Source organism: Vombatus ursinus, unplaced genomic scaffold (assembly GCF_900497805.2).
Source record: "Vombatus ursinus unplaced genomic scaffold, bare-nosed wombat genome assembly UNPS02015175.1, whole genome shotgun sequence".
Classification (NCBI taxonomy): Eukaryota; Metazoa; Chordata; class Mammalia; order Diprotodontia; family Vombatidae; genus Vombatus; species Vombatus ursinus.
Window position 1 is genome coordinate 20,361,405 of NW_020954953.1, and position 26,294 is coordinate 20,387,698.

The following is a 26,294-nucleotide window of genomic DNA, read 5'->3' on the forward strand; positions in this document are numbered from 1 at the left end:
CCCCCCCCCCCCCCCCCCCCCAGAAACAGTGGTATGTGTGTGAAGAGGGGGAAGGTTCTCTTCCCCAGGTCACCGTTGCTCAGCACGTTGGTGGTGAGGGGCACTCCAGGGTTGCTATATATTGTTGTAGCAGGCATTAACCTCAGAGCACCTCCAAACCCTGGCTCTGAACAGATAGATGGTCTGCTCCTGCTACCCTGACAATCCTAAGAATAGGGCACTTGTGGGTAGATGCCGCTCTGTAACTGGATCCTTGCTCTGGGGTTGATTATAATTTTTGCTTCCCTTTTCCCCTTCTTCATGGGATCATAGATCATAGATGAAGAGCTGAGAGGGACCTTACGAACCACCTAGTCCAAACCCATCATTTTATAGATAAAGAAACCAAAGCATGAGGGAGTTTGTTTTTTACCGTACAGTTTGCTGTCTTCATTCGTATAGATAAATATAGATATAGATAAATACACGTGTGTGTGTATGTGTGTAGATATATATCATTGATCCTGTATTCATTTGTATGTGAACTATTTTGATTCCATGTAGTAATATCACATTACATCTTGGGGGGGGTAAGTAGTTTTTTATTTTTTCCAATTACATGCAAAAATAGTTTTCAGCATTCATTTTATTAGATTTTGAGTTTCAATTTTTTTTCTCCCTTTCTCACTCTCATCCCTGCTCCACAAAATGGCAAGCAATCTGATATAGGTTATACATGTGCAATCATGTAAACATTTTCTCATTTATCATGTTGTGAAGAAAGACACAGAACAAAAGGGAAAAGCCACACACACACACACACAAAGTGAAAACAACATGCTTCAATCTGCATTCAAACTCCATAGTTCTTTGGATGTGGATAGCATTTTCCATCATGAGTCTTTTGGACTTGACTTAGGTCATTGTATTTTTTTTTTCTGGCTAGGCAATGGGGTTAAGTGACTTGCCCACGGTCATACAGCTAGTTAAGTGTTATGTGTCTGAGGCCGAGATTTGAACTCAGGTTCTCCAGACTGCAGCGCCAGTGCTCTATCCACTGCACCACCTAGCTGCCCCAGATCATTATATTTCTGAGAAGAGCTAAGTCTATCATAGTTAATCGTTACACGATGTCGTTGTTACTGTGTACAAAGTTCTCCTGGTTCTGCTCACTTCACTCAGCATCAGTTCATGTAAGTCTTTCCAGGTTGTTGTCTTCTTTATATTGAAGAGAGCAAAGCAAAATCCATTCCTTTAACTTTTTAAAAATCTTCCTATGACTGAGAAAATGAAATCTAGAATAAAGACATACTACATAGCCTAATAGTCTACTTGACTTTTTAATTACAAATTTTGTGATGTTAGCTTTAGTGTGGACCTTGTAATTTACATTAAACATCACAGTAACTCATAAAAAACAATCAAATATATACTTGGATAAAAAAGGCCATTCATGCCCCTAGGTCTGCATTACTCTCTAGACATTAATTTTAAATTCATTTCTGCCTCCCACAACTCCTTTCCCATTTCTCTCCCCACTTGGGCATCAAAGCCTGAGACACATTATTCTTTTGCTTCTGGGAATTCATCATTTTCTGGGCTTTTCAGCCTTTTCTGCACATTCCACAGTTCTCTTCTGTCCTTGGGGGGGGGGGTGTACAGGGAGGGAAGGGAAGGGGAACAATAAAAGGGGAAAGGAAGAGAGGGGTTAGTTAAAGGGAGAGCAAAAATATGGTATGCCTTGAATGTTACCTTGAATCCATGTCATTTTGACATAGCTATTAGCTAATAGTGGAATCATTTTGCTATTTATAGAATTCCTCTGAAGCACTTAAGAGATTAGTAAAGAAAGTGTCACATTTACTTAACTGCTTTCATGCTGTTGATTTCTTGTGAACTGCTAGAACTCAGCCTGCAATTATAACAGTATTCCTTTATGAAGATGGTTGTTGAAGGATGATTTAGTGAGAAACAGGAGTCAAAAAAAATAGGGAGTGCCCATTCTAAAGGCTATGGTTTCTATTATTGCTATTTTCCCTTGAGAATTTTCCATTGTTTTCCAATATAAGAACCAATGAAAGCTTTTTGTTTTTAAAGTAAGAAGAAATTGGTTTATGGTACACTCAGTCATCTTGCCTTACGGTAATAATGATGATGATGATGATGATAGCTAGTATTTATTTAATGCTTACTATGTGCCAGACACTATACTAAGTGCTTTATAAATATTATCTTATTTGTTCTTCACAACAACACTGGGAAATATATCACCATTTTACAGTTGAGAAAACTGAGGCAGAGGTGACTTGCCTGAGGTCTTATAGTTAGTAAGTGTCTGAGGCTGCATTTGAACTTGTCTTCTTGACTCCAGGCCCAGTGCTCTATCCACTGTATCACCTGGTTGCCCCAATAATCAGTGATCATGATGAACATAAGCAAAAGGACCACCATGAGGACAATTTTGAAAATTTGAATTAATGTTTAATTAAAAATTCATTTTTTTCATCCTACCACTTTGCCCTACCCCCCTGGAAAAAAAATCCTTGTAATAAATATGCACGATCAAAACAAAATCCCATCTTACTCATGTACCAAATATATGTGTCTCATTCTCTACCCTGAGTCCATGGCTATTCTGTCAGGCCTCATAGTTATCATGAAGACAATTGTAGCTCACACAACCAGGTTTATTACAGAAGATGAAGAGGTGAAGAAATGGTATGAAGAAATAAGGTCCTCCCAACTGAGTCAGCCCAAATATTGCTGCCTGGTAGTGTTAGTGCAAAGATGGGCAGAGGAGAATATGGCAAAAAAAAATTGTTTTTCTGTTAAATTGGAAAACATGCTTGAAGATTAAGAAATGGAAGAACCTTAATCCCATCCCTCCCCACTCTAATCCATTCTCCTTGCAACTGCCAAAGCAATTTTCCTTCCTTGTTCAGTAAATTCCAGTGACTCCCCATTTCTTCAAGAATAAAACACCAACTCTTCTGTTTGCCATTTAAAGCCACTCTCAGCCTGGCTCTAATCTACTTTTCCAGCTTTGTTATTTGTTACTCCCTTTCTCAAACTCCACTGACCTTCTTGCTATTATTTACACAGGATGTTCCGTCTCTCATCTCTCTGCCTTTGCCCAGCTTGTCCCCATATCTAGCAATGGGAAATGGTCTTCCTCCTTACCTCTCCCTCTTTGCATCTCTAATTTCATTCAAAGCTCAACTCGAGTGCCACCTTCTCCATGAGGTCCCTCCTTATCCCCCAGTTGTTAGTGCCTCCTGTCCCACAATTACTTTGTGTTTATCTCACAATTACATGTAAAGATAGTTTTCAACATTCATTTTTATAAGATTTTGAGTTTCAGGTTTCTTTTCTCCTTCCCTCCCATGCCCCCTCACCAAGATGGCAAGCAATCGGATATAGGTTATACATGTGCAATCATGTAAATTTCCACATTAGTCATGTTATGAAAGAAGAAAAAGAACAGAAGGAAAAAGCCACCAAAAACAAACAAAGTGAAAATAATGTGCTCCCTGATGGAATGTATGCTCCCTAAGGGCAGGATCTGTTTTCTTTTTATCTCCAGCACCTAGGACAGTACCTAGCATGCACTTAATTGATTGGATCAAAAAGCTTGAAGTTTATTTACACAGAAGCCTATTTACACAGAAGGGGGTGGCCCAAATTTTAAAGCAAACCAGGAAGTCTAAGAGTTGGAAGGAGAGAAAACCATTCCAGGCAGTGGGAAGAAACAGAGATGGGAGATGGATAGCATCATGGGTGAGGAACAGCTGGTTTTTTTAAAGCATGTCAAGGGTAATAGTGGGTAATAAAGCTGAAAACGATAAAATGGGACACCAGATTGTAAAGAGATTTAAATGCCAAAAGCATATTTTATATTTGATGCTGTAGTAACAAGATGTTATTGAGTAGGGGGTGGAAAAGTCAGACCAGCACTTTGGCTGGAAGTGGAAGACTGATTGGAATGAGGGAGAGACTTATGGCAGAGAAACCAGTTGGGAAATTGGCAGTGATACACCAATATATAGCTATGGTGGTACCTATATGTGTAAAGAGGAGATAGATTTAAGAGATATTATGGAGATATAAATAAGCTGTCTCAAAGACATCAGTCTCCTGCTGCCACCCCTTTCCCTGGTTCTAATTTTTGCTGCTGCTACATCTGATCTCTGCCACTGTTTCTTCTATTTACTACCCTGGTTTTCTACCATTTGTTATTTCTTTCTTTCTTATTCCTTCTCTTTTTCCTGTTTGTTCTCCATTTCTCAGCTTGCATAGAGTGGGTTAAGTTTCAGGTGTAATTTCAGGTTTTGTGTCTCATTATTTAATCACTGTTTGCCAGCCAAAGATTCTTTTATCACTGTCAGAGATGCTTTTTAAAAAAAAACAAACAAACCTCTGGGTTCTGTCCTTTTCTAGATATCTAACTTTGTTAGAAATCCTTCAGAACCTGACTCCCCTCTTACCTTTCCAGTCTTTTTCCACCTTAAAACCCTTCTATGTACTCTTAAGATCCAGTGACACTGACTTTCTTGTGGTTTCTCATAGAAAACATTTCATCTCCTGACTCCATACTGACCCTGTCCCTTGCCTGAAACTGTCCTTCCTCATCTCTGCCTCTTGGATTCCTGGCTTCCTTCAAGTCTCAGACAAAATCCTGCCTTTTAATAGAAGCCTTTCCCAGTCCTTCTCAATCTTAGGACCTTTCTTCTATTGATTATCTTCAGTTTACCTGGTATATATTTTGATTGTACATAGTTATTTGCACATCATTTTCACCATTAGAATGTGAGCTCTTTGATAGCAGGTACTGTCTTTTGTCTTTCTTTGTATCCTAGCATTTAGCATAATACCACTGGCACATAGTAGGGGCTTAATAAGTGCTTATTGACTGATGGGACAGCTAGATGGTACAGCCCTGAGTCTGGAAGATCTGATTTCAAATCCAGCCTCAGACATTTATAGCTGTGTGACCCTGGGGCAAGCCACTTAAACATGTTTGTCTCAGTTCCTTATCTGTAAAAATAAGCTGGAGAAGGAAATGGTAAACCACTCCAGTATCTTTGCCAAGAAAACCCTCAAATTGGGTCATGAAGAGTCAGGGCTGAAACAACTCAACAACAAAATTGACTGATAAACTGACTGACATCCAGACAAGTGAGGTTCCAGATTAGAGCAGATAATGCCTCCCACCTGTCCTGATGTAGAATGAGAGCTGATAGAACAGGCAATCATTCATTTCTGCTCCTTACTTTGTATACTACCCCTGCCCCATCCATGTTGGTAATGCTCAGCTATTAGTAGCATAGTAAGGCATGAAATTTCAAGGAGTAAGTTATTCCTTTTTCTGAACTGAATATGAATAATCTCAAACCCTGGGAAAAAAATCAATGGTAATGTTTTATAACTTGACATATACCTTTTCTCCTTAAACACATTAGGAAGTCATGAATATTTATTTTCTCTGGACTGTAATTTATTGATGAGGATGCATGTTGTAGTTTTAAACTTCCAGACCCATGGTATATATTATTTTCCCTGAGAAACAGAATTTTTAAACACTTATGGGATAGAAGAGCTCTCCTATGTTTTCAAGCCTCTACAATCCTATTTCTTTATTGATTTAACTTGTATTATAGAGAACCAGACTTCTCCTTTGGGTTACATATTACAGACACATCCTGTGGACTGCTAGACTTCCTCTGAAGTGACGGGCAATGAGGAGTCCCAGGGGCTTCTCTCTTGCTTGTCAGGAGCCTAGAGCTAGCCCTTTCACTAAATTATCCCCTATGTAGTCAGTCAACAAGCATTTATTAAGTGTTTACTATGTGCCAGGTGTTGTGCTAAGTGCAAGGGATACAAAGAAAGGCCAAAATATGGTACCCATCCTCAAGGAGCTCCCATCCTAATGGAGAAGACAAGATACCAAAAAAAAAAATTGTACGTACAAGATATATAGAGTTTAAATGGAAAGTAATCTTAGAGAAAATTATTATATGAGACAGTTGTGGGATCTGTCCCAATGCAGATCAAAAATACATACCCTACCCTGGCACTATGCTGTCTGAAATGCCACCATTATAGATGTATTCCTTAGGGTTCTCCTTCCAAGCATCCTCTTTTATAATGCAATGGATTAAAATAATAATAATAATTATGCAGTGGACTGTGGGAGGGGAAAGAGAAAGAACAATCCAATAAAAATAAAGTGAAAAGGACATAGCTAGATACTCGTGCTCCTAACAGAAAAGGCCCGAGGAATAGAGAGTCCTGGGTGCCTCATGAGAGGGAAGGGATCACTGAATGAGGACAAGATTCAAAAGAAGGAGGGGAGAGATAGGGAACAAAGTTGGTTAGCTTCACAATTGCCATGGTCCAGCCTTGCATTCAACTATAATTAGCATAAGGATTCTCCTGTAGATAGCCATAACAACTGGTCTTTTGGAGGAACCTGTGGATACTAGCCTCTGAGCAAATGAGATTTCAGGAGCAGAATTTAGAATTTATGATTGAGAGGCTGCGCCAAATTCAGTTCTGGAACTGAAAATATAAACTGCTGGGAACATAGGACTGTGCTCCCTGTTGTAGATACGAGTGTTGTTGGTCTAGATGACTGAAGTGGATCAGAAGTCCTTGTGGCTGAAGGGCAGGCAGCAAGCCCTCAAAAGAGAAAGGAGTAATAGTCGTCCAATTATTGTTCAGTAATTTTTCAGAAAATCAGGAAGTATTTAATGAGCACCTATTAGGTAAAGAGCACTGTGCTAGGGTACTGTCCAATTGGTGCTTTAAGATTTACAAAGTATGTAAAAATTTTAAACTCAAAAGCATATGGAAGTGATTGCTGATAAATCAAAATAAATTAATGAAAATTAAAAAAAAAAAAGATTTACAGAGTATGTGCCCACAACAGTCCTGTGAGGTATCTTGTACAATTAGGATTATCCTTATTTTGCAGATTAGGAAACTCAGATACAACGAGGTAGGGGCAGGGAGATGTAGCAAAAAGAGCATTGGTTTTGGGATTTGGAAAAACTTGGGTCTGGATCCCAGTTCTGTTCACCACCTCATGACCCTAGGCAAGCCATTTAACCTCTCTGAGACTCAGTTTCTTCATCTGTAAAATGAGGATCTAATATATGAAATAGCTTACTGGGTTACTACTGAAGTAGTCTTACTAGGTTATTGTGAAGAAAGTGATTTAAAAATCTTAAAGCACTATAAAAATGTGAGTTATTAATAAGGGGCTTGCTCATGTTTGTACTGTTAGTAACAGTGGCAGGATTGAAATCATGTAATGATAAACCATGATGATGATGATGATGATGATAGCTAGCTTGTATATATAGCACTTTAACTTTTGCAAAGAGCTTTAAAAATCTTATCTCATTTTATCTTTACAACAACCTTGGGAGGTAGGTGCTATTATTATGCTCATCTTACAGATAGGGAAACTGAGACAGAGGTCAAATGACTGAGGGCAAAGAACATGGTATCCACTTCCTGCTAGAGAAATGATGGACTTAAAATGCAAAATGAGATACTTAAAAATTTTTTTGTTATGGTCAATATGGGGATCTTTTTTGGTGGTCTGTGTATGAGGGTTTTGTTTGTGTTTTCTGATTGTTCAAATAGGGGTTGAGGAAGTAGGACAGACATATAAAATAAATAAGTAAAATGGAGGGGAGAAGGATTGAAATTCTGCCTCCAAGGCCAGGTGCCCAGTTCCAACCTTCAAGGAGTTTAGTTAGAAAGGAAAAAAAAAAACAAAAACTTAACAACGGTGATGCCACAGTGAATGAAACAAGACCCAATATGATTACGCGCCAGCTGATATAGTATCAACTGTCATTACTGCAAGTGTCCAGAACTAGATGATTGTAATAGGTCAGAGAGGGAAATAGATGAGATTCAAAATTATCAGGAAAGGCTTTGTGAAGAAGATTTGCTTGATCTTGATCTTGAAAGATAGGCAAGATTTGAAACAAATTGAGGAAAGAGGAGAGGGCATTTCAGTCATGGGATACAGCATGAATAAAGTCACAGAGGCAGAAGTGAGCATAGCATACTTGCAGGGCGGTGAAAAGGCTGGCGGGAGAGGAGGGAAGGGTGAGTGTCAGACAACCAGTATTGTTAGATAATTAGAGTAGGATCAAATTAAAAGTCTTGCAAACCAAGCAGAGGAGTTTATACTTGACATAGAAGGAAGTAAGAAGCTAATAAAAGGTTTAGGGCAAGAGTGACATGATCAAAATTATTGTAGTCTGGCAGTGATATATATGAAAGATGTATTAAAGTAGAGAGACCCTGGAGTACAGGAGGAGGCTGGTGTACTAATCCAGGTATAGCAATTTTGAGTAACATGCCCTTGAACAAATAATAAATATGATTATGGGCTCAAAGTTTTGCCGTGGAAAAAATACATAATGTCTATGTTGCTGTTAAACTTTTTTTTTTTATAGGGGAATGGTCCAATTTTTAATTGGTCAAAAAGCATTGAATATCTGGGTCTGAGCTCTGCCACTGAAGAGCTGTGTGATCTTGAGAAACTCATTTAATAGAATCGTAGATCTAAAGGTAAAAGGTTCCCCCTCATTTTGTACATAAGGAAACTGAGGCCAAGAAAGGTTAAATGATTTGGCTACAGTCATGTAGAGAGTATCAGTGCTCTAAATCCAGTCAGTGCTCTTTCCACTCTGAGTCTCAGTTTTCTCACCCAAACAATGAGTTGGACATTGAGTTCTAAAATCCTTTAAACTTATGACTATAAACCAACCATTACAATTTCTGGGCAACTAGTAATAATAATAATAGTAATAACAACTCACTTTTGTATAATACTTTAAGGTTAAAAATAAAATTCCTCCCAATATCTCTTTGCTGAATTATAATGCTTATTTAATCTTTGTTTAATTTCATTGTTAATCAATTTAATTGCTTATCTGCAATACAAAAATTCCCCAGGTTCAGATGAGGAAACAGACTCAGAGATTGTCAGTGACTTACTCAAGGTCACATGGATGATTAGTGGCAGAGTTGGCACTTACACATTTTTGTACTTTAGATACAGAGGAGAACAGTTTGTAGCCAGAAAGAAAACATCCTGTCTTGGTATAAAAAGGCCTGCCTCTGACTTTTTTGACCACAGTTGGACATTAGCTAGTCACAGTGTTAAACTTTAAAACCCTCATTTTTTATATAACATCTTAAGCTGTCTGAATATTCCATTTTCCTCCCAATTCACTTCCTTGACTTTAAATCACTGTGCTGGAAGCCGTGGTGTGTTTCTTTTCTGTTTGGTCTATCGTTGGTCTCTCAGGTTTCCATACATATTTGATCAGCTCCAATCAAACTACAAATGAAGATGTAAGTGACTTTATGGGAAATGTGCATGTTTACTTATGTTGATTAGAAAATGAAGTAGGGAAGTACTGGTAATGTTGATTTTGCCTCTATGGGGTTGTTGTTATTGAGTGGTTTCAGTCGTGTCCAACTCTTCATGACCCCATTTGGGGTTTTCTTGGCAAAGATACTGGAGTGATTTGCTATTTCCTTCTCCAGCTCATTTGACAGATGAGGAAACTGAAGTAAACAGGGTTAAGTGACTTGCCCAGGGTCACACAGTACAGGCCACTTAAACTTTGCTCCTTTTGAAACAAACAGGAACTATTAAAAGATCATTTTACATTGTTCCCTATATATCATGTTTAATCCCTAAACATTATCTTGTGCTCATGTATAAGTAAGTTCACCCCAAGGTCTGGCCCAAAGACCCCTAATACAGAGCACCAAAGGGAAGGGGAGGGAGTTGGCTTTATAATTTAAAAATCATTGCTTAAGAGATATATCTCAGAGGAAGCAAAGAGAAATGGAAAAAAAGGTCATCCTGGTAGTGAGGAAGACCTGTTTTCAAGTCCTGCTTCTAACATATTGACTGTGTGACCTTTGGAAAGTCATTAACCTCTCAGTGTTTAGGCAACTCTTTATGACTAGAGGTTGGGAAATATGAGCCAATATACATTGGTGGATGGAGTTTCCTCATTCAGAGTGCCCTATGTCAATGAAATCAGATGTCTAATACAAAAACAAAAAAACAAAAAAACAACTTTGCGTCTATTTAAATGGAAAGATTACTGCAATGTAAGATTACAATACAATTGTGAATTCCATCTCTGTTCTATACCTCTGTTTAAATGCTGAGATGGGTTATCTTGTTCCTATTTTTAATTAAATATCTTATCCAAGTTTATCTTTCTCAGAATCCTGAAAGATGTTACAATATGGGTATTAAAAAGTAATTTTGGAAGATATTTCTCAAGCCAGGCTGAACACTAAATTAAAAAAATATATATTATGGAAATATTTGTAAACATATGACAAAAATAGCTAAACAGAATCTACCAAGTTAGCCTAAAAGAAGACATGTGAAAATTGATAGAGATATAAAATAAGCTTTCAAAAATTAAAACATGAAGCATTAATTCTGGAATTATAATCCTGTGTATTTTCCATGGACTTCATCACTGGAACCCACAAGAGACATTCTTTGTAATTCTTAGACAGATGTTACAGAACAAACTACTGGAACAATGATATGAGCCAGAATTCTTTCAGTATATAAATTACTTCCTGGAAGAAACATTAATCACTTTGGGGAGCTATATTAACTCTATCTGCCATCTATCTAATTATTGATTGCTTCAGAACACTAAATGCAAGCTTGAAAAAATATTCTTTTTACCTTTGAATGTCATGTGGAAGGAATATAAGGTGAAAGCTCTTTATAAAGTCCCTTTCTTCCTTACCTAACTCACTTGTTCAAAATTGAAAATTTAGGATTCCAAAGTTTGGAGAAAGTATACTTCGTGGTCTCACTTATGGAGATAGCAATATCTGTGCAATATCTAGCAATATCTATAAGCAATGCCCTGAAAGCCAGTTTGCCTAAACTGTGACTTCAATAAAAGGAATACCATATGTATTAAATTTTCCATGTCTTTCAGATTAAAGGATCTTGGTCAAATAAAAGAGGTAAAGAAAATTATAATCCCTACAGCTATGGAAACATCATTACAAATTGTTGCGCTGCTCTCTGTGGGCCTGTCTCTCCAAGGTAAGCTTTGCAAAAAGTCATGTCCTCTGAAAGGGATGATTTCATTATAGATCTCAGGCTTTATACGTAAATAAATTAAATCCTTAAGCTGTAGCTGTACCAGGCAAAGTGAAATGGTGATTTGATCATCTGGAGACTTTGATCTAAGTAGACAACCAAAGGTAGATTTTTTTTTTAAAGGCATAGATTAACCCAGGCCATCTGTCTGTTCCAATTAAATTCACCAGATGATTGTGAGATTCCTACTTTGTTTTTTTCTGATGTAGACAAAATTTTTATGAAATGGCTTTATAAAATGGAATGGGGACTTTTTTTTGTTTGCTTGTTTATTTTGCAGAATCAGTGTCAAACACAAAAACTAAGCCCCTCAGCCCTAGTAAGGACCCGTGATATCCTTACTAATAAGGAATCATGAAGTCAACAAGTATTGATGTCCTCCATGTGCCTAGCACTGTGGTTATGTTAAGAAGTTGCCCCAGGCCAGAACAAATTTAGCATCTGGTTGAAGAGATAAGATTAACATACATTAAATTATTGGAAAACCACAAGAGACAGCAAATAATCCAGTACAATATGGTACAGACTGCAAATGCTGATAGATGTCAGAGAAAAGAGAGATCTGTATGACCTAGAGTATTAGGGAATGAAGTCAGCGGCACAGGTTTAAGATGCTAGGGAACCACTGTGTTCCCCAGCTGATTTTTAATCCTAGCATTGGTTTTCATGCTGGGACTACCTCCATTAGGTTCACCATAACCTCCAACATCAACATGCATCTATTGATGGCCTATGTGGTGGGGTGGGGGATGGGACACTAGGCTGACAAATCCCATAATCTTAGGTCTTTAGATAAGGTTTCTAAAAGCATCAGCACACAGGCACATCTTCCATTTTCCCCTCCAAATATGATAAAAATGCAAGTTACATCAAAAGTTATTGGGAAAATATCTGCTTTCCTCTGAGTTAGGCCAGCCCTGTGCATATTATACTTCTCAGTCACCAAGCTCCGTGATCAATTGGTGTGAGTTCATGGAGCATCAACCAACTATTATTAAGGTAAAAACATTATTGGGTAAAGAGGTATTTTATACAACAAAAGGAATTAACCATGCATTCATAAGACAGATATTTTTTGAATTACACACTATTTTGAATCATCTGGACTATTTCATTGATGTGCATAATTGAAAGTTGACTCTATTGCAGTTTCTTCTGAAATAAGAATATTAACAGTAGTTTCAATCCGTGTATAGCTTAGAGTCATGATGTTAAGCTATAGGGTATCTAGAGAAGGGTAAAAGTTGGACAATGAAGGAACTCACGTTCATACTATATCAGGACTGGTTGAAGGAACTGGGAATGTTTAGCCTGGATTAGAGATGACTCTAGGGGAACATGATAACCATCTTCATATTTTTGCAGGGATGTCACATGGAAAAGGAATTAGAATTATTATGCTTGGCCCCAGAAGGTCAGTCAGAACTATAAGCAATATGCAGAAATTGAAAATTTTAGGTTTGAAGAAAAGAGAAAACTTCCTAATAATTGGAGCTATTCCAGAGTAGAATAAGCTTTCTTGGCGGTTGTGGGCTTCCTGTCTCTAGAGGTCCTCAAGCAAAGACTAGAGGACCAGTTGTTGGATGTGTGGGAAAGGAAATTCTTTGTCAAATACAAATTGGACCAGATGGCCATGAGAGCTCTTCCAATTCTTGTTTGTTTGGGGGGTTTTATATTTTGTATTTTTTTATATTTTTATTATTATCCTGAATATTAAAAAAAAAACAAACAAACAAATAGGGGCGGCTAGGTAGCACAGTGGATAGAGCACAGGCCCTGAAGTCAGGAGGACCTGAGTTCAAATCCGGCCTCAGACCAAACACATGAAACTTACTAGCTGTGTGACCCTGGTTGTCACTTAACCCCAATTGCCTAAAAATTAAAAAAAAAAAAAAAGATTTAAAAAAAAGCAAATAAATCTCTTCCAGTTCTATCGTATTAGACTGTTGTATTAAACAATCTAAATATAACCAGGTAATGTTTTTCAGATGACATACTTATAGATAATCAGAGGGCTATGAAGAATTGAGGATGAAAGAAGGTAGCTTAGAGTTTTGGTGAACAAGACCCCAAAGGCCTAGATAACTAACTGTGCTCCTCAGAAGGGTTAGTTCTGAGCATCAGTTGGGAATTACTGATTAGGCAAGAATAATGCATAGGAATATTTTGGGGAATCTTTACTATTTTATGACTTGGGTTTTTTCTCATATTTGTAATAGAAAAAACTCAACAGGTATCATCTATCATATCGCCAAAATTTTTTTTTCCTTTTGAAAGAGGACTGGGATTGTCTTTAGGGAGAAGATTTACAGAATTTCTCCTTTTATAAAAATCTTTTTTCCCCTTATTCCTAGCTCAATACTTGTAGTCAATCATGTTTTTTACTTTACAGATCTAATTTTGTAATGACAAAAATTAATTCTTCTATAAGTGGGTTCGGTTTAAGCCTTTGGCTGGTGTTGACTGCGTGTATGCGTGTGTGTGTGTGTGTGTGTGTGTGTGTGTGTGTGTGTGGTGGTTTTTTTTTTAAACTCAGTTATTAAGAATAGGATTGATTTCAAGTGTGTCTCTTCTATATTCTCAGCTATTTAAAACATGAGAAGGAGGTTGTCTTGGAGAAAATAGAGGAGGAAAGAGTGTTCTTTTCAAATTTTTCTTAGAACCAAATCCCTCCATCCATTTTAAAGAGAGAGAGGCAAAGACTTTTATCATCAGTCTTTTCCAAAGTGTTATTATTTTGTCATAAGGAGCAAGAACTTGTCTGGAATAAAGTCCATGAGATTGCCAAGCTGATTTATGGGTGGCCTTTCAGACGCTCAAGAAGTCAATAACAATAGCTAGAGAATGCGGTCAGATTTAGGTGGTGGTAGGGAGTAGGATGATTTTATTTTTAAATAAAAGCAAAACAGCCCAGAGTTTTTTGCGTTTAGTATTACTAGCACAGTTATATCATAGAATCCTGAAAACTTCCCCATGTTCTTAACCAGAATTCACCCATTTTCAAAGACTCTAAACTAATCCCAGGGGTGAAGTCTACCTTATTCCAACACAGGAGGCATGAGCCATGGTTGGGAGCTCAGATTTTCCGCTGGTGATCCAGGAATCAGCAAGGGTTATGCTTGTCTTTTAAGATGTATGTTGACAGAATCATGTGCTATCAATAACATTAAGTCATTAAACTGGTTCATCTGTTGTAAAGAGAAGCTGAGAATTTCTACTGTGAATATTTTCATCAGGTTTTTCTCCACTTTCTGATGGACTGAAAATAACCACCAGAGAGAGAGCCACAGGACTAGAAAGTATCATTAAGGCCATCTCATTAGAGCTATCCCTATCCCACCCTCCTCTTCCCCACCCCACCGCCATGAATGTTAGGTCTACTCCTAACAGTCTGGGGAAACAACATGTCTTGGTGAACCATTCCAGTATCCAACAGCCTTGACTCCGAGGAGAGTCTTTACATCGAACCTAAACTTCCTTCACATTGAATTAATTCTCCTCTTACTCTCCTCAGAGTAGAGATGGAACATGGCTAGTCTCCAATTTCATTACACCAATCCTGCATGTATTTGAAGCTCTGAATCTGCTATAGTTAAGCTTTTAAATTTAACAAATTCAGCCAGTTAGTTACCAGATGCTTCCATGGTACTATGAAAAGTGTTAAGAGATAGAGATAAGAATAAAATACAGTCCCTGCCCTCAAGAAGCTTCCTTTCTCTAGTCTAGGTTATACAGTTCCAACTGCTTTTTCAGTCATTTATTAAGTCCCTGCTGTGTCAGGCACTGTGCTAAGCTGTGGGTGTACAAAGGATAAAAGACAATCTGCGCTTTCGAGGTGCCTCTAGCCATCCTTTGCAGCGCTGTCAGCTGCACCAAGAGTTTCTTTAGGTTTTAGATGTTCAAACAGGTTATAGTCAGTCAGTCGGTAGGCTGGCATTCATTAAATGTTTACTATGGCCAGGCACTGTGCCAAGTGCTGAGTCATGATCTCCTCTAATGATTTAGCCAGCCCTGAGTGTAGCAAAACAATTAATTATAAAGTTTTTTTATATGCCAGTTTATAATATAGGTTCCCCCTGGAATATAAATGATGCCCCTAAAAGAAAATCTTTTTGAAAGTGAGGGGGGGAAAATGTGTGTGTGCACACTGAACAATAATTATTGCCCATTACCACTCCATCTTGGAGTCAGAGAATACTCAGACCCTAGAACATCATGGGGCTTTTGCCATCTAAAGAGGAAGCTAACACAGGTGGGCTACTTTCACTTGTTCACTGCCCTATCAGCTGACCATCTTTGATACTTTTCATATAGCCAAGGACAGGAGGGAAGAGTATTCCTCCAATGAAGCATTACCATTACCCTTTCTTGAGTTATCACTGCTGCACACACACACACACACATGCACACACACACACACACACACACACACACATACATGCACACTCTAGCCATCAAATACTTGGTAACTTAAAAATGCAAATCAGAATGAGTTCTAGTGCAGATCTAAATGTAGACTGGAGTGAATGTGGGTTGCCTTTAGTATCCTCTCTATCCTACTTTTTAAAAAAAAATTTCCTTCCCCTTTCTCCCTACTGACCTACAATGCCCTTATTTTACCCTCTAGTTACTTTATAACCTCTCAATGAGGTACCCTGTGCAGACCTACTGAACAAACAGAATTATATGTTTATTTGTTTATGTGACAGTTCTTCAAATACCTGAAAATGGCTACCCTGCTCCTCTTGACTTTCTTCTTCAGGCAAACCATCCCTAGTTTCTTCAAGTACTCTTCAACTAGCACATTCTTCAGTCCCCTCACTGTCCTAGTTGCCCTCCTGAGAATTCAAGAATCTCTCCTTGTCACCCTCAGGTCAAAGCCTTAACATGAGAAGCAGTTAAAAACCCCTCCCTACCCCAGTATTTTTTTTTATATTCATCATCATATCAAATTTATTATTCCAAAGGCACTAATACATCTGTAGATGTTCATAATGACAATCACACTACACATAATTTTCCCAGTATTTTTTTTAAGAGACCTGAAATTATAGGTACGGGATATCCCCTTCATTTGAAGACAAATCTTAAAGTCCCATAATTCCATTCTTCATTAACACCCGAATTTATATATGGCGGCTTTTTCAGTTGTTTCAAAAGTGATGTTCTAGATAGTGATGTTTGACATGTTGGAATGAAGTGGGAAAATACCACTTGGTCTGAAGTATTGGGGAAAGCGCTGAGCTAGTCAAAAAGTATTTATTAAGCATTTATTATGTGCCAGGCCCTGGGAATACAAATACAAGCAGAAAGACAGTACCTGCCCTCAAGGAGCTTACATTCTAATGATGGAAGACAACACATGAAAGGAGGCTGGAAAGTAATGGGGGTGGGGAAAAAGAGGACAGAAGGTACTCAAGTGGGGACATGGCAGAGAAAGTCTGATGAATCAAGGATAAGCCTGGAAAGGAAGGTAGCCTACGTGAGGTAGGAACCTTGGGCTCAGATTCTGGCTGTAGTATTTGCTAGCTCTGTGACCACAAGCAAGTTGAATAGCCTCTCTGAGCCTCCATTTCATCATCTGCAAAATGGAGAGATTCACAGGATTGTAGATTTAGCATTAGAAGGGATTTTAAAGGTCATCTAGTTAAACATCTTAATTTTACAGATGAAACCACTGAGGCCTAAAGGTTAAGTGACTTGCCCAAGGTCACATAGATAGTAAATGGCAGAGTCTGGATCTACCCAGGTCCTCTTTCTCTAAACTCACCATTCTTTGTACCAAACCACACTGCCCCATACACCCCACAGGATTTTTGTATAACTTAAAGCACTATATTAATGTCAGTCTATATTAATATTAGAACAATGCCTGACATATAGTAATAATAAGAGACCAAAGTCTTCACTAATAGGCCTTTCCACGCTATTTGTATGAAGTTGTCCTGTGAACTTTTATACTTTGAAAGTTCCATTATTTCAGCAATACATATATTACTCTTCCTGACTTTGATTAAAAGTCCTTCATATTTAATGAGTAGCTATGTATACAAAATAAATCCTGATCTGGTAACCAATGTTCTGGGAATGAGTCTTTTGAAAATGAGATCACACACACACACACACACACACACACACACACACACACACACCCCTGAGCAGACAACCATGCTATAATCCAGAAAGTCTTTAGAGAGAAGGAAAATCAGAAACATCTCTGAACATCTTTTGTGCTTTCAATTCATTCTCCCTTCCTTTTCTCTCTTCTCTTGTTCAGTCTAATTGATAGAAGAGGATTTATCCAGCCGGACACACCACAGCCAGCAGCACCGACAAATGGAATCACCATGTATGGGGCCACGCAGTCTCAGAGCAACATGGTAGGGGCCAGCATATAGCAGTGTTCACCTGATTCCTATGAATGTTTCTTGCTTTTTGCTTTGATATGAGCTAATCAAATAATACACTAACTGGGTTTACCTGCTTCTCCCTGGAAGGAAGAGCACTGCCTTAATCATCATACCTCAAAGGAGTTTTATCAAGAGAAGGCAAGGTTTTTAACCTAAGGTTACTGGTGGTTGCAAATGCCGTGGTAGGGGAGGTGGGATTCTCGTTACAAATTATATGAGGTATACGTGACATTGATTCTGTGTATGTGACACTGATTCTATGATTTGTCGCCCCATGCTATGAAGAGTTGACCCCTGCCATATATTGAACCATACTTATTTAAGTGCCATTAATGAAGTGGATCTGGTACTATAAGATCTGAGTTCAGTTCCTAACTTGGACACTCTCTAACTGAATGACTATGTGCAAGTCACTTAACTTCCCTGACTCAGTTTCCATCTCTGTAAAAAAAGAATGCCTGTGTTACCTACCTCACAGGGTTGTTGTGAGGACCAAATGAGAGAATATGTATAAAGTGCTTAAAATGGTATAAAAATGTCTGTTATTCTTGATATAAATTAAAAACAAGATAGGCAAAGATTGCCCAAGGCAAAATTGTGAAATAGATGAAGTTCATCTTTGTCAACTCTAGCCTCACTTTTCAGTCCCCTTGCCTCTCCTTCAGTTACCCCATATTTTAGGTTTCTAGGCCCACATACTCTCTCTGGTATCTCAGACCTTGGAGCTAATATTCTATTATCAGTCATTTACACCTTTGTGTGAATGAGTTTGTCATTGTGTGGCCTTTTCCTGGGATAGATGGCGTCTTCATGGCTCCCAGTCATTCATTCCCTTCTCATCTTTGTTAGGGTAGTATAGGCTTTCTTAGAACAATGTTTCCACTCAAGGAGGTAAGACCTGAATGACAATTTCCCAGAGCACTTGATTTCTCTTAATGACTATAAGGCACGGTCACAGTCTCGAGAATGTATCTGGGTGCTCGGAGTTAGAGACAGGGATTGGAGTTATCATTTCATTGGTATAGAGAACTTCCAGGTAAGGGGCCCTCCTTCTACCAGTGTAGGTCAACACCTTCTTTACAGCTTCGTGTTTCGCCTAGAGCAGAGGAGTTGATGACTTACCCAGAGTGACACCATCAGTATATGTAAGAGGCAAGGCTTGAGTTTAGGTCTTCTGGACTTCATGGCCAGTTCTCTCTTTATTACTCCACACTGCCTCTCTGGTTACTCAGGGCTATTTCAAATGATTATTTGTTGGACATTACAGCAAATGCCAGGAAAATCATGCTCTTCATGCCAGTCAGGACATTTCTTTTAATCGAGTTAATTCTAAAAGCTAGATCATTGTATAGCTACAAAGCCTTTTTGTCACTCAGTTTTGTGAGAGCTTATCTCTCCTTTCTGTCTACATCAAGATAGTTATAGAAGAAGAGAGACAGAAACAGAGAGGGGGAAAGGGAAGAAAGAGAGGAGCATATAATCTCTCTTATATGACTATAAAGCAGAAAGTGCTTTCAGGACTATTTCATCCCACTCTTCTTATTTTTTGTTTTGTTTTGTTTTGAGGTGATGGGGGTTAAGTGACTTGCCCAAGGTCACAAAGCTAGACTGGATTTGAACCCAGGTCCTCCTGACTTCAGGGCCAGTGCACTACCTACCTACTCCACTTTCTTCTTATTAATGAGAAAACTGAGGCCCAGGGGGTTTTGACTTGCCAAAGTCACCCAGCTAATAACAATGTTAAAATAATTGACATTTATATAGGACATTGAGATTTCTGAAGTGTTGTCCTTTCAGTATCCCTATGAGTCTTACAATCTCCACTTTCCAAATAAGCAAACAGCAGCCCAGAGAGAACAACTTATTTACCCATGGTCACACAGATGCGTACCAACTAGGTTTCCAGTTCGGGTCTCCGAATGCCAAGTCTAGAACTCTTTTCTTGTTTGTTTGGGTTTTTTTGTTTGTTTGTTTTTGGTTTGTGTGTGTGTGTGGTTTTTTTTTAGGCAATTGGGGTTAAGTGACTTGCCCAGGGTCACACAGCTAGTAAGTATCAAGTGTTTAGTCTGAGGCCAGATTTGAACTCAGGTCCTCCTGACTTCAGGGCCAGTGCTCTATTCACTGCACCACCTAGCTGCCCCTCTAGTACTCTTTTCAACATTACCAATACTAGAGCTCAGTTCTCTTGACTTCCACTGCAAGATTCTTTCCATTCATAGCATCATAGACCAAGAACTGGAAGGAACCTTGGAAGCCATCCAGAATATTGAACAGATGTAGATTACAGTAGTAATATATCCACAGTATCCACATAACAGATGTGGATAACAGTATTCTAGGGACTAGGGCAGGGGTAGGGAACCTGGAGCCTCAAGGCCAGGTGTGGCCTTCTAGGTCCTTGGGTTTGGCCTTTTGACTGAGTCCAGGTTTTACAGAACAAATCCTTTTATTAAGGGGATTTGTTCTGTAAAGTTTGGATCCAGTCAGCAGGCTGTACCTGAGGACCTAGAGGGCCACATGTGGCCTCGGGGCCATAGTTTCCCCACCCCTGGACTAGGGAAATTAAGTGTCTTGCCTAAGGTCACATGGGTACAATGTTTCAGAGATGGAATTTGAACCCAGGTCCCTTCTCTCCAAAGCACTTTTCATACTGTGTGACCGCACGCTAGTCACTTTTACTCTCTGGACCTCAATTTCCTCATTTGTATAATGAGGAGTATGGTCTTAATGATTTCAAAGGTTCCTTCTAACTTGAAATCTATGATGCTATGACCCTAAGACCTCCATATCATGATGAGGCAAACATTTATTAAGTGTCTACTCTATATCAGGTACTGTGCTACATATTAGGGATACAAATAGAGGCAAAAGAGAGTTCCTGTCCTCAAGGAGCTTACAATCTAATGGGGGAGGCAACAAGCAAATATATGCAAAGCAAGCTGTTTACAGGATAACTATGAAATATTAACAGAGGGAAGGCACTGAAATTAAGAGGAGTTGGAAAAGGCCTCCTGTAGAAGCTAGGATTTTAGTTTAGACTTAAAAGAAGCCAAGGAAGTAAGCAGATGGAGGTGAAGAAGGACAGGGTTCCAGGCATTGGGGAACAGCCAGAGAAAATGCCCAGAGCTGAGAGATGGATGTTTTGTTTGTGGAACAACCAGGAGCCAAAGTGGGACTTTGGTATAGGAATTCTGAGAAGCACTTATTTAATATCAGGGATGCTATTAATATGTGAATTATTCATTCACATGAGTTTACCTATATTCAGTGTGGTTCAAACATTTTTTGAGCTCCTACTGTATTCAGGGAAATACTTATCTATTCCCATGGTTCCTACATGATAGATGTTCTAAGCATCTCTGAATGCACACATAGCCACATGCTCAGGGCCACCATCTTTCACGTAAGAGAAAGTAAATGTTGTACTCTTCATTCTGCAAATGCTGACTCAACCCAGACATTGTTTCCACTTTAATTTGAGCTAAATGAAAACAGTTGTATTTTTAACTATGATGCACCCAAAAAAAAAAAACCCACAAACAAACAAAATCCTTTCTTGAGAAATACCTGCTTTCCAGGCCATCATTTCAAGTGAAACTGTTTCATTTGTTGTTTTCCTGAAGCTAGCATAGTACCTGGTCCAAAGGGACATGGACAGACTTTAAAAGGCCAAGGTCTCCCACTATATCCAGGGCCATGCCCAGTCGTCCTGATCTATTTCTGGCCACTGGACCCAGATGGCTCTGGAGGAGAAAGTGAGGCTGGTGACTTTGCACAGCCCTCTCTCACTTCAATCCAATTCACTTGCATGTCATGGCATCACCTCCCTGCTGTCATGGTCCCCTTTGAAAGCGAAGGACAAACAACACAGGCAACTCCAAGGTGAGGGAACTCATCTCGTCTAATGGGGATGGGCAACCTCTGTAAAACTTACAGTCTTAGACTAGAGAGGCCCAAGTTGTTAAGAGATTTGGCCCAAGGCCACACAAGCAGAATGTGTCAAAGGTAGAACTTAAAGCCCTGTCTTCCTAGCTCCTGGTCTCCTATACCACACTGCCAGGTACATAGTAGATACTTAACAAATGTTTGTTGTTTAATTGCATAATTTATCTTTTTTTTTTTTAAGGAAATGTTAGCCTCAGGGTTACTTTCCCATGGAGATCAAGAAAAGGGAGAAGAAGGATGGTCTAGAGAAAACTGAGAAGCTGTAGTCATTTACAAAGTGGAAGGAAAGACAGAGATAGGGCCAAGGACCAGCTGAGGGAGAAAAAAAACAACTGATGGTAGAGCCTAAAGCAAAAGGAAATTGCTATTAAATTTTTTTTTAAAAGTAGTTCCATATAATCCATCCAGATGTCAGAAAGTCTTCAACTAAAAAATGTGGGAACTTCTGCCCAAGGCGATTTTTAGTATTATCCCCCAAGCTCCCTGTTGTTTTTATTTCTTATTATATTTTGGGTAATGTTAGTACTAAGTACAAGTTATGTACCTAACAATTTCCAGGAACTGTCAAAACCTGGAGAAATGAGCTAAAATATTTCAAGAGTGCCAACTGAACTTAGTCTTTGGGGGCAAAATTTCACATTCCTTTGCTTTGATTTATTCAGCCTGGCACATACAACAGGCATCCCAACCAGAGCTCATCCGTCAAAGAAGTCAGCAAGTGTTCACTGAGTCCCAGCCATGTATCAAGCTTCATGCACCAAACACAGTGATGAGGTGTTTCTTTCCATCTGTTTCAACATCAGTTGCTCAGATTAACTTCTGTTCTGTGGGTAAACATGATTTTATTAGTAATAGCAGTTGATATTTGCGGAGATTTACCTCCTTACCTTTTATTAAATGATTAGCATGCTCAACCTCCCAATGACATAGAATGGCAGTGTCATAGTCTACGAATTCTGTAAAGTATTTAATAGCAAGGATACTATTAATAAAATACGTGAAGAAAGTGGAGAGGTTTCCTGCTCAGATATGGGCTGGGCTACATGACTTCCAGGTCCTTTCTAATCCTGGGATTCTGGAAATCGTTGCCCTCCCTGGTGTTACAAATATGAACATAAAAGCAGATGAAATTTAAGTAATTAGTCCAGGACCATACAACAAGTTGCTCACAGATCCAGAAATAAGAATAATCTTAGTGATTAATTAGAACATAGTCTATTCAGTAGGGCAGCTAGGTGGCTTAGTGGTTAGAGTATTGGGCCTGAAGTCAGGAAAACTCATCTTCCTGAGTTCAAATCTGGCCTCAGATACTTAATTATTGTGTTACCCTAGGCAAGTCAGTTAACTCTGTTTGCCTCAGTTTCCTCATCTGTAAAAGCAGCTGGAGAAGGAAATGGCAAATCACACCAATATCTTTGCCAAGAAAACCCCAAATGGGGTCACGAAGAGTTGGTTGTGACTGAAAAACGACTGGACAACAACAACAAAATCCTCATATGGCATAACTTTGAGGTCTTTCATTATCCTTCTTGCCCTCTGCTAGATGTTCTTCAGCCTATAATTGTCCTTCATAAACCGGGATGAGCTGAACTGAAGACAGAACTCCAGGTGTGGTCTAACCAAGGAAGATTACAGTCACCTCATCCTTCCTGGAAGAGAGTTCTCTTGATGCAGCCCAAGATTATGTTAGTAATTTTTTTTTGGTTGCCACATCTGCACCATACTACTGACTCATTGACGTTCAGTCCCCTGAAACCCCTAAATTTTTCAGACAAACTGCTATCTAATCCTGCCTCACAATTTTTTTGAAGTCAATATAAGGCTTTGCATTTATCTCTATCAAAGGTCTAACTTGTCAAGGACCTTTTGGAGCCCAACTCTGACACCCGGCATGTAAGTTGTACCCCTCCCCCAACCTTTGTGTCATCTGCAGATTCAATAACCCTGCCTACTGTGCCCTTAACCAAGTGTTTGATAAAAATATTAAATGGTACAGCACCTAGCACAGATCCCTGTGCCACTCCACTAGAGACCACCTTCCAAGTTGTTGATCATGCTGTTAAGTTGTTTCAGTCATGTCTGACTCTTTATGGGGTTTTCTTGGCAAAGATACTGGAGTGGTTTGCCATTTCCTTCTCCAGATCATTTTACAAATGAAAAAACTGAAGCAAACAGGGTTAAGTGACTTGCTCAGGGTCGCACAGCTAGGACATGTCTGAGGCTGGATTTGAACTCTATCCACTCTATCCACTGTACCACCTAGCTACTCTTATAAGTTGATATTGTACCATTAATGATGACTCTCTGTGTCCAATAGTTTAACTAGTTCTCAATCTTATTATAGTTTCATTCAGCCCACATCTTTTTCCACAAGAATAATGTGAAAGACTTTAGCAAATGTTTTGCTAAAATCTAGATCAACTATACCTATAACATTTCCCCAATTTACCAGTTTAGCAATAGTATTAAAAACAAAACAAAACAAAACAACAGAACTTAGGTCATTCTTGAATGACCTGTTCTTGATGAAGCCATACTAGCTCTTTTTTAGAATCACCATTTCTTTTTCTAGATGTCTGTTAATCTTCTCTTTAATCATATATTTTAAAATTTTGCCAGGAATCTAGCACTACTTTGGAATGGGTCTGCAGACCTGCAGAGGGCTTCTGGGTAAGCAAGAACACAGCAGAATTCACATGCTTTTTTTAATGTAGTTGGACAGTCCCTCTTATATACTCTTTTCAGTCAATTTTTCTGTCACTCTTTCAAAAACATGAAAATGAACTGTAGGAGAGGGGCAGAAGCTTCTTCCAGAAATCAGAGGCAGCTTAGGAATGACCAGCAGAATAGTGCCTGTGATTCTTAGACCAAATTTCTTATCCTTAATATCTTAATCACACTGCCTCCAGTCAACTGGGGAGAGAGTGGGATGGGGGGAGAAAGGAAAGACAAAGATATATTCTTAAGTATGACTGTTGAAGAAAAATCGGTAGAGATCATGAAAGTGAACACTTTGCCTCTCAGCTAGTCCATGCCAAGGCCTAGGGCTGGCTGGTATAGTACAATCTCTGAATTCAGTCTCCCAACCATAACTCCACTGTGGTAAGGTCACCAAAGTGAGGCAATAACTCCCCTCAACATACTAGGGGTAACCCTTAGGGATTGTGAGGTAATCTAATGGTCATGTGCCCCAGCTAGTATAGTTCCACCCCTTGATTGTCAGTTTCTATCAATTGATCAGCTAGCCTAAATTAGCTTTTAGAAAGTTATTTTATCCAAAGCCAAGTGTTTACTAAGATGGTTTGGTTGAATCTCAAATCTCTCCTAAAAATCTGTGATACACTTTCCCTCAAGTACATATGGAGGTCTAGGGAGACAAGCTTCAAGCTTGGAGAACATGTGATAAAAGGGGTAACTAACAACTCCTGGAAGCACTTTTGCTGACATCCTCAAAATGTTTCTCCTTGGGTATGGTGTAGTTTTTCTACTAGCCTTCTTGTGAAACTGCCTTTCAATATCTTATGGAGTCTGTCCTTGTCTCCTGTAAGAATTGCAGACCCTGAAATTGGCTGTTTCTGTTCTGAGAACATTGCTAGAACATTGATGAAAAAGTCCAAGTTCTTTAGTCCTCTAAGACTCCCAAGTCTTCTTTTGCCCAACAGAAAATGGGAGAAGACAACCAAGGCTGAAGTATTCTCCTCCACATAACTAGGAATTCCTTCTCAAGGATTTCATCTTTTTTCCCCCCAATGGGGTTTATTCATGACCTTGACTCTCTCTTCTTTAGCCAAACTGGAGGAGATGAAGGAGGGCAGAAAAGCCAGCGTTCTTAGATACCCATCCCCTCCCCCTCCACACCCAATCTTTTCTTCTCCTAGAGTTTATATCTATGTGCATTTGTGAGAATCCTCAGTAGCCCCCAAATGGGGTCTGTTCCTCACCTAAAGTCTCAAGACCAGCTTGGAAGATAGCAGTAGTCTGAGTGTCAGAGTGGAGAGAATGTTTCCATTCAACAATGAGGAAGGTGGTATGAGGGGGCAACCCCAGAACACCTCCATTCTGTACTCCATTGGTCTTTGAAATGTCAAGACAGAACCACCAAGTTACTCTTTTCTTACCTTAGTACATGAAATACTATACTATTGAGGATAGGGACTTTTACACTAAGATATAGCCCAGGCATCTTGTATAATGCCAGGGTCACCATTCACTTAAATTCTTCAGTTTCAAACTGACTTGATATTTGATAGACAATCTATTGGCCAAGTCTCATCATCTGATCTAAAAGCACTTCCAATGCAGTATAACTTCACTTCACCCAATGGTTTTCAAAGACATCTAAATTCTTCAAGGACATTTTTTCACTATGATTTGATTCAATTGATAGGTGCTGTCACCTGATTAAGGTATCAAGGCATAGGATCTTGACATTTTAAGTGCAGATAAGGTAATTATCTAGGATGCCCCCCCCCCCTTATAGTTTTTTTAGGCATTGTAGGCCTGGCTTTTTAATGAATGCTCATTTTCTCATGGGATCCTGAATGTTTTGCATATTGGAGAAAGTTTTAGAGATTTACTTCAAAATCTTTGTGATACAGATCAGTTTGGTAGCTATCATACCCTGTCTCTCTCTTTCATTCAACAAAAGCAGTCTGATTGCTTTATCTTTGTTTTTGGAAAGATTCAAGCTATTTCACTGCATAATGCCTGAAGATTACATTTGGGATCAGGATTTATCTAATTGTTATGAGTCATTTTATCCAAAGCAAATCTCA

At 38.9% G+C, this 26,294-nt stretch overlaps 1 protein-coding gene across 4 annotated transcripts in view; it reads left to right on the forward strand.

The window, feature by feature from the left end:
* The window catches only part of LOC114031455 (probable palmitoyltransferase ZDHHC14), a 326,338-nt gene that overhangs the window by 286,492 nt on the left and 13,552 nt on the right, over positions 1-26,294 (forward strand). For all 4 annotated transcript variants that reach the window (XM_027846515.1, XM_027846517.1, XM_027846516.1 and 1 more), the window contains exons 6-8: positions 9,258-9,360; positions 10,998-11,107; positions 17,442-17,544. In XM_027846515.1, the coding sequence (XP_027702316.1) occupies positions 9,258-9,360; positions 10,998-11,107; positions 17,442-17,544 (316 nt within the window). The remainder of the gene's footprint in view (positions 1-9,257; positions 9,361-10,997; positions 11,108-17,441; positions 17,545-26,294) is intronic.